Source organism: Euphorbia lathyris, chromosome 2 (genome assembly GCF_963576675.1).
Source record: "Euphorbia lathyris chromosome 2, ddEupLath1.1, whole genome shotgun sequence".
Taxonomy (NCBI): domain Eukaryota; kingdom Viridiplantae; phylum Streptophyta; class Magnoliopsida; order Malpighiales; family Euphorbiaceae; genus Euphorbia; species Euphorbia lathyris.
This window is the reverse complement of record NC_088911.1, coordinates 6,400,021-6,415,126: the sequence shown is the minus strand read 5'-3', so window position 1 is coordinate 6,415,126 and position 15,106 is coordinate 6,400,021. Positions and strand designations below refer to the sequence as shown.

Genomic DNA, 15,106 nt, shown 5'->3' with positions numbered 1-15,106 from the left:
AAATTAAAACCCTTAATAACTATATTAGAAAAAGTAAATAATTATAAATTGTAATGGTAAGAAATAAACCCATTATTAAATTTCTTTTTTGATAGCAACAGAAAAACCCTTTATTTTTGGAATAGTAACAAACAAACTACTTACTAAAAGGTTTTGGCTTTACCGCAAAACACTAGTTAGGTTTCCCTCCTCAAATTTCATTTCCTACTCCTCCTTTCCCATCAAAAATTTCAGATCAAAGCCCTAATAGAAATCACCAAACACTAATTAGGTTTCACTTGAATGCTCTAAAATTTTAGACCAAAATTCTAATTGAAATTATTTCCTCTCAGAATTTCTCTACCGCTAACACTCAACGCAGACCACCACATCAGCTCCGGTGGCCATCGCTTGAAACTAGAGAAGTAGGTACTTCTTGAAACACTTTCACTAGCTGGAGTTCGTTTGTTAGTCATTATAATTAGTTTGCAATAAGAGACTTTTTAATCATCCATTTTTAATAAATGTTTTTTTTTGTGTTATTATAAACTAATATTAATCATGGTACATTTTCTATTATTGTAAGTTTAATAATAAGCAGACTCATTTTCGTTACTAAAAACAATTAGTAAAGTAACATTTAACAAAGATCTATAAGAGACTTTTCCACTTATTAAAAGTTTTTACTAAGGGTATTTGAACTTTTAGTGTTAAGGACCAAATATTATATTATTAAAAACAAAAACTCAATAATGTGTTAAGTAAAAATGTAGGGATTAATAAATTATTTATCCAAAAAAAAAGTTATAAATAGAAAATCAATAAATATTATTAAAATGAAAGGCAACACAAGTCTCAGAAATAAGGAATAACTAGTAGAGGTTGTGCTTTGGCAAGTGACAGGCCAAACTTTTCAGTCATATCCAATTCATTTGGTTGAACGGTGTGTGATAACTTCCAATTAAATGAGTGGACGAGAGAAGCCAGCATTAGATGCAACATTCTATGCGCTAATGGTAAACCTGGACAAATCCTTCTCCCTGCTCCAAATGGGATCAACTCGAAATCTCTTCCTTTCACGTCAATTTTGCTTGCTAAAAATCTTTCTGGCTCGAATCTATCCGGGTTCTCCCATATCTTTCCATCTCTTCCCATAGCCCATACATTGACAAGTATCTGTGCATTTTTTGGTATTTTGAACCCACCAATCTCTACATCACATCCAGCTTTATAGGGTACCAAGAATTGGGCTGGCGGATGCAATCTAAAGATTTCTTTAACTGTTGCTTGTAGATAAGGCAACTTGTTAATATCAGATTCTTGAATATCTCCTTCTACTTCTTTGAGCTCTTTTTTGAGTTTCAAAAGCTTCTCGGGATTACGAAGTAGCTCTGCCATTCCCCATTCTAATGTTTTTGAAGTTGTATCCATACCCGCTATGAAAAGATCCTATAGATGAATTCAACAGAGACCATCAATTTGTGTTTAAATAGGGTGACAAATGAAGCAAGATGAAGATAATATAGTTAGATAATATAGTCTATAAAATATTAGTATATTTAATAAAAATGCATTAATCACACAATTCATAAGTAACACATCAATCTACAAAATATAAAAAGAAAAAAAATGCATTAATCACACAATTCATAAGTAACACATCAATCTACAAAATATAAAAAGAAAAAATGCATATTTAAGTTCCTGCTCAATTTCATTTTTATTGAACATATTAAGCCCAATCTTTTAAATGGAGACATTAAACTCCTTATCATTATTTTTTTAAAACATATTAAGCTCCTTTTGGATGATCCACTTATGTGTGTGATTCAAATTTTATTTAACGCAAATGGAACACCAACATGTGTTAACACGTCAAAATTGTTTTAGTGAACAAGAAGGCTAGAAGCTCTTTTAACACGTCAATTAACATATATATTACCACACCAAATAAATTTTTAACTATTTTACTTTAGAGAAACATTAATGTTTTGACATGTCTAATAAAGACTTAGGCCTTGTTTGATAAAACACTTAATTACTTAAATTAAAATGTTAAGCACTTATTTAATTTAAGTGTGTTTGATAACGATTGTTTCTCCACCACTTAAATTGGTTAATTAAGTTAAAAATCACTTATTTTGATAAGTCAAAATATTTAACTTAACCTTTTAAGTTAAACATTATCTACTAATATTTTTATAAAAGCTATATCATTCAATATTTTCAGCACTTATAATATTCATCACTTAAAATTCAGTACTTATTTTTTCAGCACTTAATTTTCAGTTTTATCAAACAACACCTTAATGTGTTAAAAATTAATTGATCAGGAATTTAATATATTTATTTAAAAGATCAGAGGCTTAATATGTTAACAAATAATTGATAAAAAAAAAACTTAACATACCAATTTGAAAGATTTAATCAATAAAATAAATTAATTAATCAACACTTCAAATAGGTATTTTAGCATATAAAAACAAATATCTAAAAATCCATATAAATTATACGAGGCCCCTAGAGTAGGGAGAGAGGACCTCTCTCCTTCACTCCGTCCTATAAGAATAGTTATTATTATTATTATTATTATTATTATTATTATTATTATTATTATTATCTCTAACATGTTATCGAGATAATTTTGTTTCCCCAATCCCATTCTATGGAAAAATAAACGGGGATTCTCCGTCCCGGTTGAATGAATCACCCACAGAGACAAATAATTTCTATTCGGTTTGAAAATTTCTACAATGGACCTTAACTAGTACTAGTGTCGTCCACTTAGATAATGCCACATCATTCCAACTGCTGATGCAAAATCATTTGAGACCAATACTAGTTCTGGTTCATAGTATCGTCCAGTTTAAAACAGTAGATGTTTAATATTATAGACTCAAGACCATTAGAGATAAATAAAAATTAAGTACTCACCCAGAGCAGATGCTTTATCCCAACAAGGCTCAATTCAGAATCATTTTCTTCTTGGTTCATATTAAGAAGGAAATCAAGTAGATCTTGCGTCTCCTCAACTATTCTAGATGAAGATTGCAATCTCTTTCTGATAATTCCATCAAATTTCTCAAACAAAACATCCAAACAAATCTTGGTCCGCCTCCGAATTCCTTGAGGATCCATCATCTGAAGCAACGGAAAATAATCTGCAACATTCGGCTTTCCTGCTTCTTCCGTTATATCAACAACTGCCTCATAAAACTGCAGGCATAAATCAGATTCATAACTCCCTAAATCAATAGAAAAGAAGGTGTTTGAGATGGTTCGGCTCATGTTTTTGTAATGCTTCTTTGGCATATTCAGGGGAAGATATGACTATGGTTGTTATTGTTCCTAATTTGAGTGTCACACCCGACCCTATACCACCTCAATTGACATCGGACGTAGAAAGATCATAATCAATACTTAGAAGTCTCCATAGAAATTTAGACACGGACGTAACATTGAGTGTCATTAAAGGTCCGAATTTTTTAGAGAGATTAGTGAGGGAGGGGTGTGGATTTATGCCCATTTCTAATATGTTTCCGATGATCGGAAACGGAGTCGGACCGGGTGGAAGGGAGAGGGGTTTGGATTTGAAAACATAGATAATCCATTGAGTTTTATAAAATACCCTCTTTGTGTATGCTTAAATAATGGAAAATGGAGAAATACTCCGGATCAATGAATTCACTGACACATGCATATATAGTTTTTCTTTCCACCAATCATGTCCATGTAGTAGGATTTAAAACGATTTTAATTAGTCGGGAGTATTACTCCAGGAGTACTGTAAAATTTCTCATGGTACCCTAATGTTTACAGAAACCTCTCCAAAAGTTGCAGAAACAAAAAAAAAAAAAACTGCCAATATTTCTTCTTCCTTTCTCTTCTCTTTTTCTATTTTGTTGATCTACTTTGAGGAGGATGAAGGATCTTCCTTCTTCCTCCTCACATGGGGTTAGATTTTTATATTTCTTTTTATTGTTTTTTTAGTCTGTGTTCATATATTTCATCGGAACTCTTTATCCGTCTAATTATATCTGCTCTCTATTATTCTATCGTTTATGCTTTTTTCAGATTTAGCAAGAACGAAAATGGTTTATCTTGTCCGTAAATCAATAAATCTACATGGTTGCAACAAAAAAGGACTCAGAAATATTCGGAATGGTCTAAAGGATGAAGTTTGGATTGCAGATGTCTCTCTACAGATTTGGATTTACGAGAAATATATTGTTGTTTTGTATTTTTTATGTCTTTTATGGTTTCTTTTTGCTCTTTGTAGTCATTTTCATCCCTTTGTAGATATTGTTTTTGTTTTAGCATGTAATTCGTGTAAGGTTTTTACATTTTGCTTATTGTATTTGTTCTTCTATTTTCATCTAATGAAATTACAAGCATTTTCTCAAAAAAAAAATAAAATAAATAAAATAAATAAAACTCTTACATTTAATTTTATCATTTATATATGTCATTAATTGGTTATTGCTAACAACTCAATAACTTGATAAGGCAAGATTAGCTTTTTAACATTACTTGTCATTAATGCTTTGTCCATAAATATCAAAATTGTTTGTAGGACTTTTATAGAAAAAACACACTTGTATTAAAATGAAATTCAACTATCATCACTCTGAAAATAAGAGGCAAATGTATATACAAACCTAAAACTCAACTTTAAATGCTTTTCAGGGTTCATATCTACTTATTATTGTATTTTCTAAAAATATATATATATATATATATATATTTTTTTCTTCCCCACAAAAAAAAATTGTTTTCTTGTAGTGATTGTGAATTGTTACATCACCCAATATTTGATAAGGACGTAAGATATCTAATTAATGTCCATATATTAAAAATAATAGATTTTTTTTTTGAAAAGTATATTAAATAATAGATTTGTGGACATTAATATTTAACAACTTAAATATCTAAAATAAAATAAAATAAGAATTTTATATACATATTTATTAGTTACTATAGTTTTTTACCTAACATTTTATTTAGTTTTCATATTTTTTATAATATATTGTTTAGTTCATAATTTTTGTTCTATTTAACAGTTTAGTCTCTTACAGAGGGACTAATCTATTCAATAATTTAAATATTTGAGGAACTAAACTGTTGAATAGAACAAAAATTACACTACAAAAAAAAACGAGTACTAATATGCAAAATTTAGTAAGGATGTAAAATGCACTTATTAAAAGTATGTTTCTTCATACATATAATAATGTTAAATTCTATTAATATACTACTAATTAGCAAAACACTTTTTTTTTTTTTTTGTTAAATTTTGCTAAAATTTTCCCTTATTAGTTCACTATAAATTAGAATATTTTTATTTTTATTTCTTTAGTAAAATTAAAACCGTTTAATAATTATATGAAAAAAAGGTAAATACTTATTAATCGTAATAATAACAAATAAATCATTTATTAAAACGTTTTAATAGCAAAAGTAAAACTCTTAGAAAAAATGTAAATAATTATAAATTGTAATGGTAACAAATAAACCCATTATTAAATTTTTTTGATAGCAAAAAGTAAAACCCCTTATTTGGAACAGTAACAAACAAACCACTTAATAAAAGGTTTTGGCTTTACCGCGAAACACTAATTAGGTTTCCATCCTCAAATTTCATTTCTAGCTCCCCGTTTCCCTTCCAAAATGTCAAATCAAAACCATAAGGGAAATCGTTTTCTCCTCAAATTTGGTTTTCGTTAAATGCTCCAAAATTTCAGACCAAAATCCTAGTTGAAACTGTTTCCTCTCAGAATTTCTCAACCGTTGCTCATTTTGCACGAGCTACTCACAATCCCTAATTCAACTGTGTGACTACCACTCAACGTAGACCACCATATCAGCTCCGATGGCCATCACTTGAAGTTGTAGAAGCGCGTACTTTTTGAAACACTTTCACCTATTAGAGCTCGTTTGATCATCCAAATTTATTGTTTATCTTAGAAATTAGAAAGAGTATCTCCTTTACTTCCTCTCACTTTGATATTCAATTACTTTTAGTTTGCATATATTACATGAGCCATGTAATTTAGGAGTCATGGAATGGTTGATGAAAAACAAATATAAGGTTTTAATTGTCAAGAAAACTAATTAATTATATTATAATAAATAAGAAAATAGAACTAAATAAAAAGATAACATATAAAGTTAATAGGAAAAGAATATAATATAGTTAATTTAATTGTGACGTTTAGCTTAAATTGGATATATTTTGTAAACGTTAAGCTTAAATTCGTATTATTTTGTAAACGTTAAACTTATATTGGTGCTATTTTGTACGTGAGGCCTAAATTGATGCTATATTATAAACGTTAAGCCTAAATTGATATTATGTTGTATACGTTAAGCCTATATGGTGCTATTTTGAACGTTGAGCCTAAATTGGTACTTCTCCAAAAACCTTAGACCTATTTTGGTACCTTATCTCTATTTTTAATAAGGGATTTGTTTATTATTAATAATATATTTTAATAAGAGTTTTTAATCACTATAATTAGTTTGTAATAAGGGGCTTTTTAATCATCTAAATTCGTTCTTAATAAGTTTTTTTTATATTATTCTAATTAATTTTAATAAGCGAATAATTAATTATTTTACACATTTATTAATAATGGTGCATTTTCCATTATTATAAGTTTGATAATAAGCAGACTCATTTTCGTTACTAAAAACAATTAGTAAGGTAACGTTTAACAACGATTTATAAGAGACTTTTCCACTTATTAAAAGTTTTTACTAAGGGTATTTGGACTGTTAAATAACAATTTTTTTTTCATTACTAAAAGCTCTTTTTTTAGTGTTAAGGACCAAATATTGTATTATTAAAAACAAAAACTAAACAATGTGTTAAGTAAAAATGTAGGGATTAACAAATTATTTATCCAAAAAAAAGTTATAAATAGAACATCAATAAATATTATTAAAATGAAAGGTAATACAAGTCTCATAAATAAGGAATAGCTAGTAGAGGTTGTGCTTTGGCGAGTGACAGGCCAAACTTTTCAGTCATATCCAATTCATTTGGTTGAACGCTATGTGATAACTTCCAATTAAATGAGTGGACGAGAGAAGCCAACATTAGATGCAACATTCTATGCGCTAATGGCAAACCTGGACAAATCCTTCTCCCTGCTCCAAATGGGATCAACTCGAAATCTCTTCCCTTCACGTCAATTTTGCTTGCTAAAAATCTTTCTGGCTCGAACCTATCCGGGTTCTCCCATATCTTTTCATCTCTTCCCATAGCCCATACATTGACAAGTATCTGTGCATTTTTTGGTATCTTGAACCCACCAATCTCTACATCGGATTCAGCTTTATGGGGTACCAAGAATGGAGCTGGCGGATGCAATCTAAAGATTTCTTTAACTATTGCTTGTAGATAAGGCAACTTGTTAATATCAGATTCTTGAATTTCTCCTTCTACTTCTTTAAGCTCTTTTTTGAGGTTCAAAAGCTTCTCGGGATTACGAAGTAGCTCTGCCATTCCCCATTCTAATGTTTTTGCAGTTGTATCGGTGCCCGCTACGAAAAGATCCTACAGATAATTAGAGACCATCAATTTTTGTTTAAATAGGTGACAAATGGGGCAAGATGAAGACACTTCTTTCCCCATTCCCTTCTAAAAGGGGAATCTAAAAATAATAAACAGCTGATCGAAAGGATAGGTGGTGGCTGTCACCTAGCTAACACGTGTCGTTTCAGTCAGCTAGATGGCAGTCTCGTGTCATCTAGATGACAAAAATTAGAGAGAAAGTACTCACCAAAAGCAAATGCTTTATCTCAACAAGACTCAAATCAGAATCATTTTCCTCTTGGCTCATATTAAGAAGGAAATCAAGTAGATCTTGCCTCTCCTCAACTATTCTGGATGAAGATTGCAATCTCTTTCTGAAAATTCCATCAAATTTCTCAAACAAAACATCCAAACAAATCTTCGTCCGCCTCCGAATTCCTTGAGGATCCATCATCTGAAGCAACGGAAAATAATCTGCAACATTAGGCTTTCCTGCTTCTTCCATTATATCAACAACTGCCTCATAAAACTGCAGACATAAATCAGAATCATAACTCCCTAAATCAATAGAAAAGAAGGTGTTGGATATCAGATTCAGCACAGTAGTAAAAGCAGCTTGACCAATATCAACAGCTTCCCCAATCTTACACTTCTCTCCCACAAACCCTAACAACTCCTGCACTTTTTTCTGCCGAAGATTCTGGCTTAATTCCAACTTTTTCAATGTGAATAATTCTATGGTCATGACTTTTCTGAGGCTCCTCCATTGATCTGAAACAGGTAGCCATGCCACTGAGAACTTGTAGTGGTCATGTGCAAGAGCAGCATTTGGGATGGTTCGGCTAGATAGGGCTTGGTCATGTTTCTGTAATGCTTCTTTGGCAAATTCAGGGGAAGATATGACTATGGTTGTTATTGTTCCTAATTTGAGTGTCATTAAAGGTCCGAATTTTTTAGAGAGATTAGTGAGAGAGTGGTGTGGATTTATTCCCATTTCTAATATGTTTCCGATGATCGGAAACGGTGTCGGACCGGGTGGAAGGGAGAAGGGTTTGGATTTGAAAACATAGATGAATATTGCTGATGTGAAGGAAAATACTAACAGGATACTCAGATAATCCATTGAGTTGAGTTTTATAAAATACTCTCTGTGTATGCTTAAATAATGGAAAGAGGAAACTCAATCAAAACATACAGTATGGGGTTTGGATATGTCCCAATCAAAACATTTATTTTTATTTTTGTCATTATTGCTAACAACTCAATAACTTGATAAGGCAAGATTAGCTTTTAACATTACTTGTCATTAATGCTTTGTCCATAAATATCAAAATTGTTTGTAACATTTTATAGAAAAAACACACGTGTATTGAAATGGAATTCAACTAACATCACTCTATATATATATAATCGAGTCGAGCCGAGCGTAATCTTAGTATTTTCACGCTCGACTTGTTAGAAATTTGACGAGCTCAAGCTCGAAATCTTGTTATAATGAGCTACTCGCGAGCTAGCCACAAGCTTGTTCACGAGATTTGCTCGAGTAGCTCATGAATTCTATTCATAAACTTCACTCACGAACAACTCATTTATTATGTTCATTAATTATGTTTATTTGAAATTGGATTTAACATAAAACTACATAATTTTGAAACCTACAAAATCAAAGTACACACAAAACTATATTGTTTTACATTTCATCCATTATAGTGATAAGATTACTGTTGTAAATATACAATTAGTTAGAGATAAGCTTTGATACAGTCTTGTATATTTGAATTAAACATAGGTTTTGCCGATTTTGAGAGGGCAACGGTTGGCACATCGTGTTGATGCAATATTTCAATATAAAAGAATGCGTCTTTGCCAACACTTTTTTTAATAACACTTTTTGAAAGTGTCTCATAGACTGTAGCTAAAAAAACCCAAAAGTCAATATATAGAATGTCAACCGTCCAAATATATCATTCACCCTAGATATGAGACTAAACATTCTTCAACACGACGAAATAGCCGCTTTCCTCTTCAACGCGATGAAATAGCCGTTTTCCTCTTTCAATCTACCTATCGAATCCACTAAACTTCAACACCATGAAATAGCCTCAACCAATCCACCTTAGAAACCAAATCTAATCTTGCGATCGAGCCGTAGACATGAAGGAGGAACGCAGGGTGAGTTAGCAGACAAGAAGGGGGAAGGTTGTCCGTTTGGATAGATCCACCAGTTTGAGTTCACTTCTCACTTTCAGTCCTAACTATGAACACTGAATAACTGTGTTGATATAAATAATCGTACTACTACTAATCCTTTTATTATTATTCTTAAAATGTCACCATTAATTACTCGTAAGTCGTGAACATGACCACGAAAATCGTACAAACCCTATCGGAATAACATGAACATTTTATTTATTTGCGGGTTAATAAATGTATTATACGAAAATGAATAAAGTAAAATATATCCTTTTTGATAAAAGATGGAGCAATGGATTAAGAAAAAAAAATTACTATAGAGATTGAAGATAACCAAGATTTGAGTTAAAATATCCACTTTTAAAGTTGTTTGTATTGGAGATGTTCTAATGTGATAACATACAGAATGTTATCGTCTCCATTAACTAATGAATTGGTTAGAATTTTGACCCTAAACTATTTTTTAGGTCAAATGGTTTCTTAACATATTCCGACCTTAAGTACTTGACAACTATATTTGTTAATGAAATTTAGACATGTGTTTATGAGCATGCTCGTTCACCCACGCTCCGTCTCTCATGAATTGGACTTGGACATGTACATTTGAGAATTCATCTGATCCAGCCCGAACCCGCTCAAGTACACATAGAATGGGTTAGGCTTAAGGATTTGCCTTAAAAGCCGAAATTCAAGGCAAGATAAGCTTTTAACGTTACTTCTCATTAATGCTTTGTCCAAAAATATCAAAATTGTTTGTAGGCTTTTATAGAAAAAACACACGTGTATTAAAATGGAATTCAACTAACATCACTCTATATATATATATATATAATCGAGTCGAGCGGAGCGTAATCTTAGTATTTTCACGATCGATTTGTTAGAAATTTGACGAGCTCAAGCTCGAAATCTTGTTAATGAGCTACTCGCGAGCTAGCCACAAGCTTGTTCACGAGTTTACTCACGAGATTTGCTCGCGAGTAGCTCGTGAATTCTGTTCATAAACTTCACTCACGAACAACTCATTTATTATGTTCATTAATTATGTTTATTTGAAATTGATTTTTTTTTTGGTAGGAAAGGAAAGAAAAAACAAACTAACCCGGGATCAGCCTGGGAAAGCTGACTCCCACCATGTCATCCAAAAGAAGAGACGAGATGAACTCAGGAGGAGAAGAGAAGATTGAGAGACCCAACATCCTGACATGACCCTCAGCCGCAAGACGGTCCGCCACCCGATTTTGCTCCCTATAAATATGGCAGAAACTAAGGGAATCAAATGAAGAACAAATCCTTCTAATCCCTTTGATTAAATTCTTGCTATTCAAACAAATAGCATTATTCTCTGAGATCATTCTGACAGCTTCGAGGTTGTCAGATTCAACAAGAAGATTTTTCAAACCCAGACTTTTAGCTAGCCTAAGGCCAGAAAAAATCCCCCAAAGCTCTGCATAAAAGGAATAGCCCATGTCCAAATTCTGAGAGAAACCAGAAATCCAACCACCACCATCATCTCTCAAAATCCCTCCAGCAGCAATTCCCCCGTCCTTAAGACAAGAGCCATCAGTGTTAACCTTCACCACGCCTTCCCTCGGCCTACACCAGCCTAAGAGATGGACATCCTTCCTCTGGATAGCCCTAGCTAAGGAGTCCTCTTTGAAACTCTCCACAAAAGTCCAAATCTTTTTAGAGAAGAAATAAAAAACATTAGGAATAACAAACGATTCTCCTCTAAAAATCTCCTCATTCCTCCATTTCCAAATCTGATGACATACAACCACAAATAAGATAACACCATGCTTTAGATCAGCCAGAAGCTTTCCACTAACCCCATCAACAAACCAGTCATGATCAGAATGGGAAAGGAAAGAAGGAAGCACACTTATAGGGAGAACTTTTCTCCACACCTCTATACTCTTAGCACAGTCTCTAAGAGCACGGCACAAGGTTTCTTCATGCCCTCTACATCTACTACACGCTCCAGACTCCACCAAATGCCTTCTTTTTCTGTCAGAATTAGTAAGCAGCCTATTTTTAACGCCAAGCCACAGGAAGCTTCTAATACGGTAAGACACTTTCAAGGCCCAAATAGTCTTCCACACCTCAGGGTGCGTAGTTTCCAATCCTGGATTAAAAGCCTCAAAAGCAGATTTATAAGAATAAGCCCCGTTGTTTGTCAAAGACCAACGATAACTATCATTGTCTTCATCCTTGCTACTAATTTTAATACCTCTGATTTGCAGGAGCGATTCCAGACTGAGGTAAGATTCGAACCTCGTCCAAATCCAATCACCCTCAACATCCACCACATCCGCAATCCTCCAGTTCCGAATATCTAAAGGCGGCATGGAAACACAAACCTCTAATAAGGGCTTTTTACCAATCCAGATGTCATTCCAGAAACTGATAGATTTACCATTACCCACATCCCACCCAATCCCAGAGCAAAACTCTGAAAACACAGCACTAAGGTCTTTCCAAAGAAATGAACAGTTAGCCACTCTCTCCTTAGGACCCCCAAAAATCCTATCATTTCTATACTTCCCGCACAATAATTGAACCCAAAGAGAAGAAGGAAGTTGCCACATTCTCCACAGAAGTTTCATTAATAACACTTTATTATTGTCTCTGGCTTTCCTAATCCCCAGACCTCCCATATTTTTAGGTTGACAAACCTCATCCCAAGGAACAAGGTGAATTTTCCTCCCCTCCTCAGCTTCCCCCCACAGGAACTGACGATTGATTTTATCAAGGTCTTTAAGAACAGGCTCAGGCAAACGATAAGCCTGCATAATATGATTAGGGACCGCACAATTGACTGATTGAATCAAGGTAAGGCGGCCCGCAAGAGAAAGAGTTTTGGCTTTCCAATTGGCACACTTCCTATTAGTTTTATCAAACGTTTCCTTAAAGGAAGCTTTCGAAACTCTATCACTATGGAGGGGAATCCCCAGATATTTACCCAGTGAATTAGTCAGAGGAATACCAGATAACTCACTCAACCTTTTACATACTCTTGGGTTCATATTTTTAGAACACAACATCTGGGATTTTGGATATTAAGCTTCTGACCAGAGGCAGAGCAGAAACAGTTAAGGATATCCATAATCACTCTAATCTGCTCCTCATTGCCTTCCACGAAGATCAAAACATCATCTGCAAAGAATAAATGAGTAACCTGGGGACAGAATTTATTGATGGACACCGGATGGAACTTCCCATTACCAACAACATCTTGGATAAGGTGAGTCAGTCTTTCCATTACCATAACAAATAAGAAAGGACTCATAGGGTCCCCTTGACGGATGCCCCGGGAAGGAGTAAACTCCTCAGACATATCCCATTAATCAAAACTTGAAAAACAGGCGAAGAGATGCAAGCTTCAATTAAACTCCTCCAATTATCTGGAATCCCCGCTCTCTTTAGACTATCAAGAAGGAAACTCCAGTTGAGGCGATTATAAGCTTTCTCCAGATCCAACTTCAGAGCCACAATACCCCTCTTACCCTTTTTAATTTTCATGGAGTGGACCATTTCCTGGGCAATGACCACATTATCCATCAATTGTCTTCCAGGAACAAAACTTCCTTGATTTTGGCTAATAATATCAGGAAGAATACACCGGAGTCTATTGGCCACAATTTTAGTAATAGTCTTATAAAGCACATTACAAAGACTAATAGGCCTCATTTGTAAGAAAGAAGACGGCTTCTCCACTTTAGGGATAAGAACTAAAAGAGTTTTGTTCACCAGCCTAATATCCTTGGAACCATTAAAAACTCCAATGATAAAACTATAAATGCCCTCTTTGACAACCTTCCAATGTTTATGATAAAAACCAGCATGCATACCATCAATTCCAGGAGCTTTAGTAGCCCCAATACTAAAGATTGCCTGATCAATCTCTTTCTGGGTAATAGGATGGAAAGCTTCCAGGATTTTATCATCTCCCAAAACGGGAAAAGAAGAAACAGACAAAGCTTTATCCAGAACCACAAGGTCCTCTTTAAATAGCTCTTTATAGAATTTAAGGGCCAAGTGACGAATGTCCTCATCCTCATAAACTCAACCTCCATTCGGATCTTTAATAGCATCAATCCTATTATTCTGTCTTCTAATAACAGTAGATAGATGAAAATACCTGGTATTGCGATCTCCATCTTTAATCCAGGCTTTCCTAGATTTTTGAAACCAAAGTAACTCTTCTTGTCTAAGCACAGCTTCCAACTCCTTCTGAAGAGTTCTAAACATTAAAAGTATATTCTTTTTTTAAACATTAAAAGTATATTCTTCATAATATACTATTTATTAGCAAAACACTTCCTTTTTGTTAAATTTTACTAAAATTTTCCCCTATTAATTCATTCTAAATTAAAATATTTTTATTTTTATTTCTTTAGTAAAATTAAAACCCCTTAATAATTATATTAAAAAATAAATACTTATTAATTGTAATAGTAAAAATAAATCACGTATTAAAAAGTTTTGATAGCAAAAGTAAAACTCTTAATAATTAGGCCTAATACACAAATAACCCCTGAACTTGTCTAAATGTTGCAACTAGCCCCCTCAACTTTCAATTGTAACAAATTACCCCTCAAACTTGTCAAAACGTAAGGCATAACCCCAAATTGCTGATATGGACAAACAAGTGAAACACAAACCCTACAAGGCGCGTGAAGCGTGATAATAAGATGTTTGGAACAAAAAAAATCAATATTTAAATAAACAAATCCCTAATTCTTCAATCTATCTTCAAACCATAAAAAAAATCCCAAATCCTCCGTCCTCCATTCTCTTCCATCTTATTCCTCTGGTTTCTATGTGGAAAATAATTGTTTTCATAAATGGAATCTGAAGCAAAGAATAGGCAGCCATTGATTCCTTCACATTAACATTATAGCATTTTCTCTTCCAGGCAGGTATGGCAGGTGAATAGGATAGGAAGCACTGGTCTTTTTCTTCTTCTTCTTTTTGTTCTTCCTGTTCTTTTTCGAGTGATTTCTCAATTCCAAGTTTTGTGACACTATGGCAGTGAAAAGGTGTTTATATGGAGAAATAGCTCCATTGAAGATTTCGTGGCATGATACGAATCCGGGGAGACGTTTCTACGGTTGCTTCAATTACGGGGTAAAAAAATTTCCAATTCTTAAATATGATGCATTTACATGATGATTACTGTTTTTGTTGAATAAAACAAAGTAAATGCATTCATGATGAATTATGTTTATTTTTTTTCAAGGGAAAGAGCCAAGTTGTGGATATTTTAAGTGGTATGATGGAGAGCTAGAACCCCATTTTAAGTGGTATGCATCCTCCTGCTTTCATACATAGCCCTTCTCAGCAGGGCCGTCTTAAACATTTTTGGGGCCTGTGCTAAATGGAAAATTGGACAATGTT

General features: G+C 33.2%; 2 protein-coding genes across 2 annotated transcripts; both read right to left on the bottom strand.

Annotated features, from left to right (window-relative positions):
- Positions 1–834: 834 nt before the first annotated feature.
- Positions 835–3,291, bottom strand: LOC136216633 (cytochrome P450 76T24-like). The gene is made up of 2 exons (XM_066003183.1): positions 2,914–3,291; positions 835–1,428 (listed from the first exon to the last, which is right to left on the bottom strand). The coding sequence occupies exons 1-2, from the start codon at positions 3,289–3,291 to the stop codon at positions 835–837; spliced, it is 972 nt and encodes a 323-aa protein (XP_065859255.1).
- Positions 3,292–6,865: 3,574 nt separating this feature from the next.
- LOC136217663 (cytochrome P450 76T24-like) lies at positions 6,866–8,648 on the bottom strand. The gene is made up of 2 exons (XM_066004278.1): positions 7,764–8,648; positions 6,866–7,537 (listed from the first exon to the last, which is right to left on the bottom strand). Exons 1-2 carry the CDS (start codon positions 8,637–8,639, stop codon positions 6,944–6,946), a joined length of 1,470 nt encoding a protein of 489 aa, XP_065860350.1. The 5' UTR covers positions 8,640–8,648; the 3' UTR covers positions 6,866–6,943.
- Positions 8,649–15,106: the final 6,458 nt, after the last annotated feature.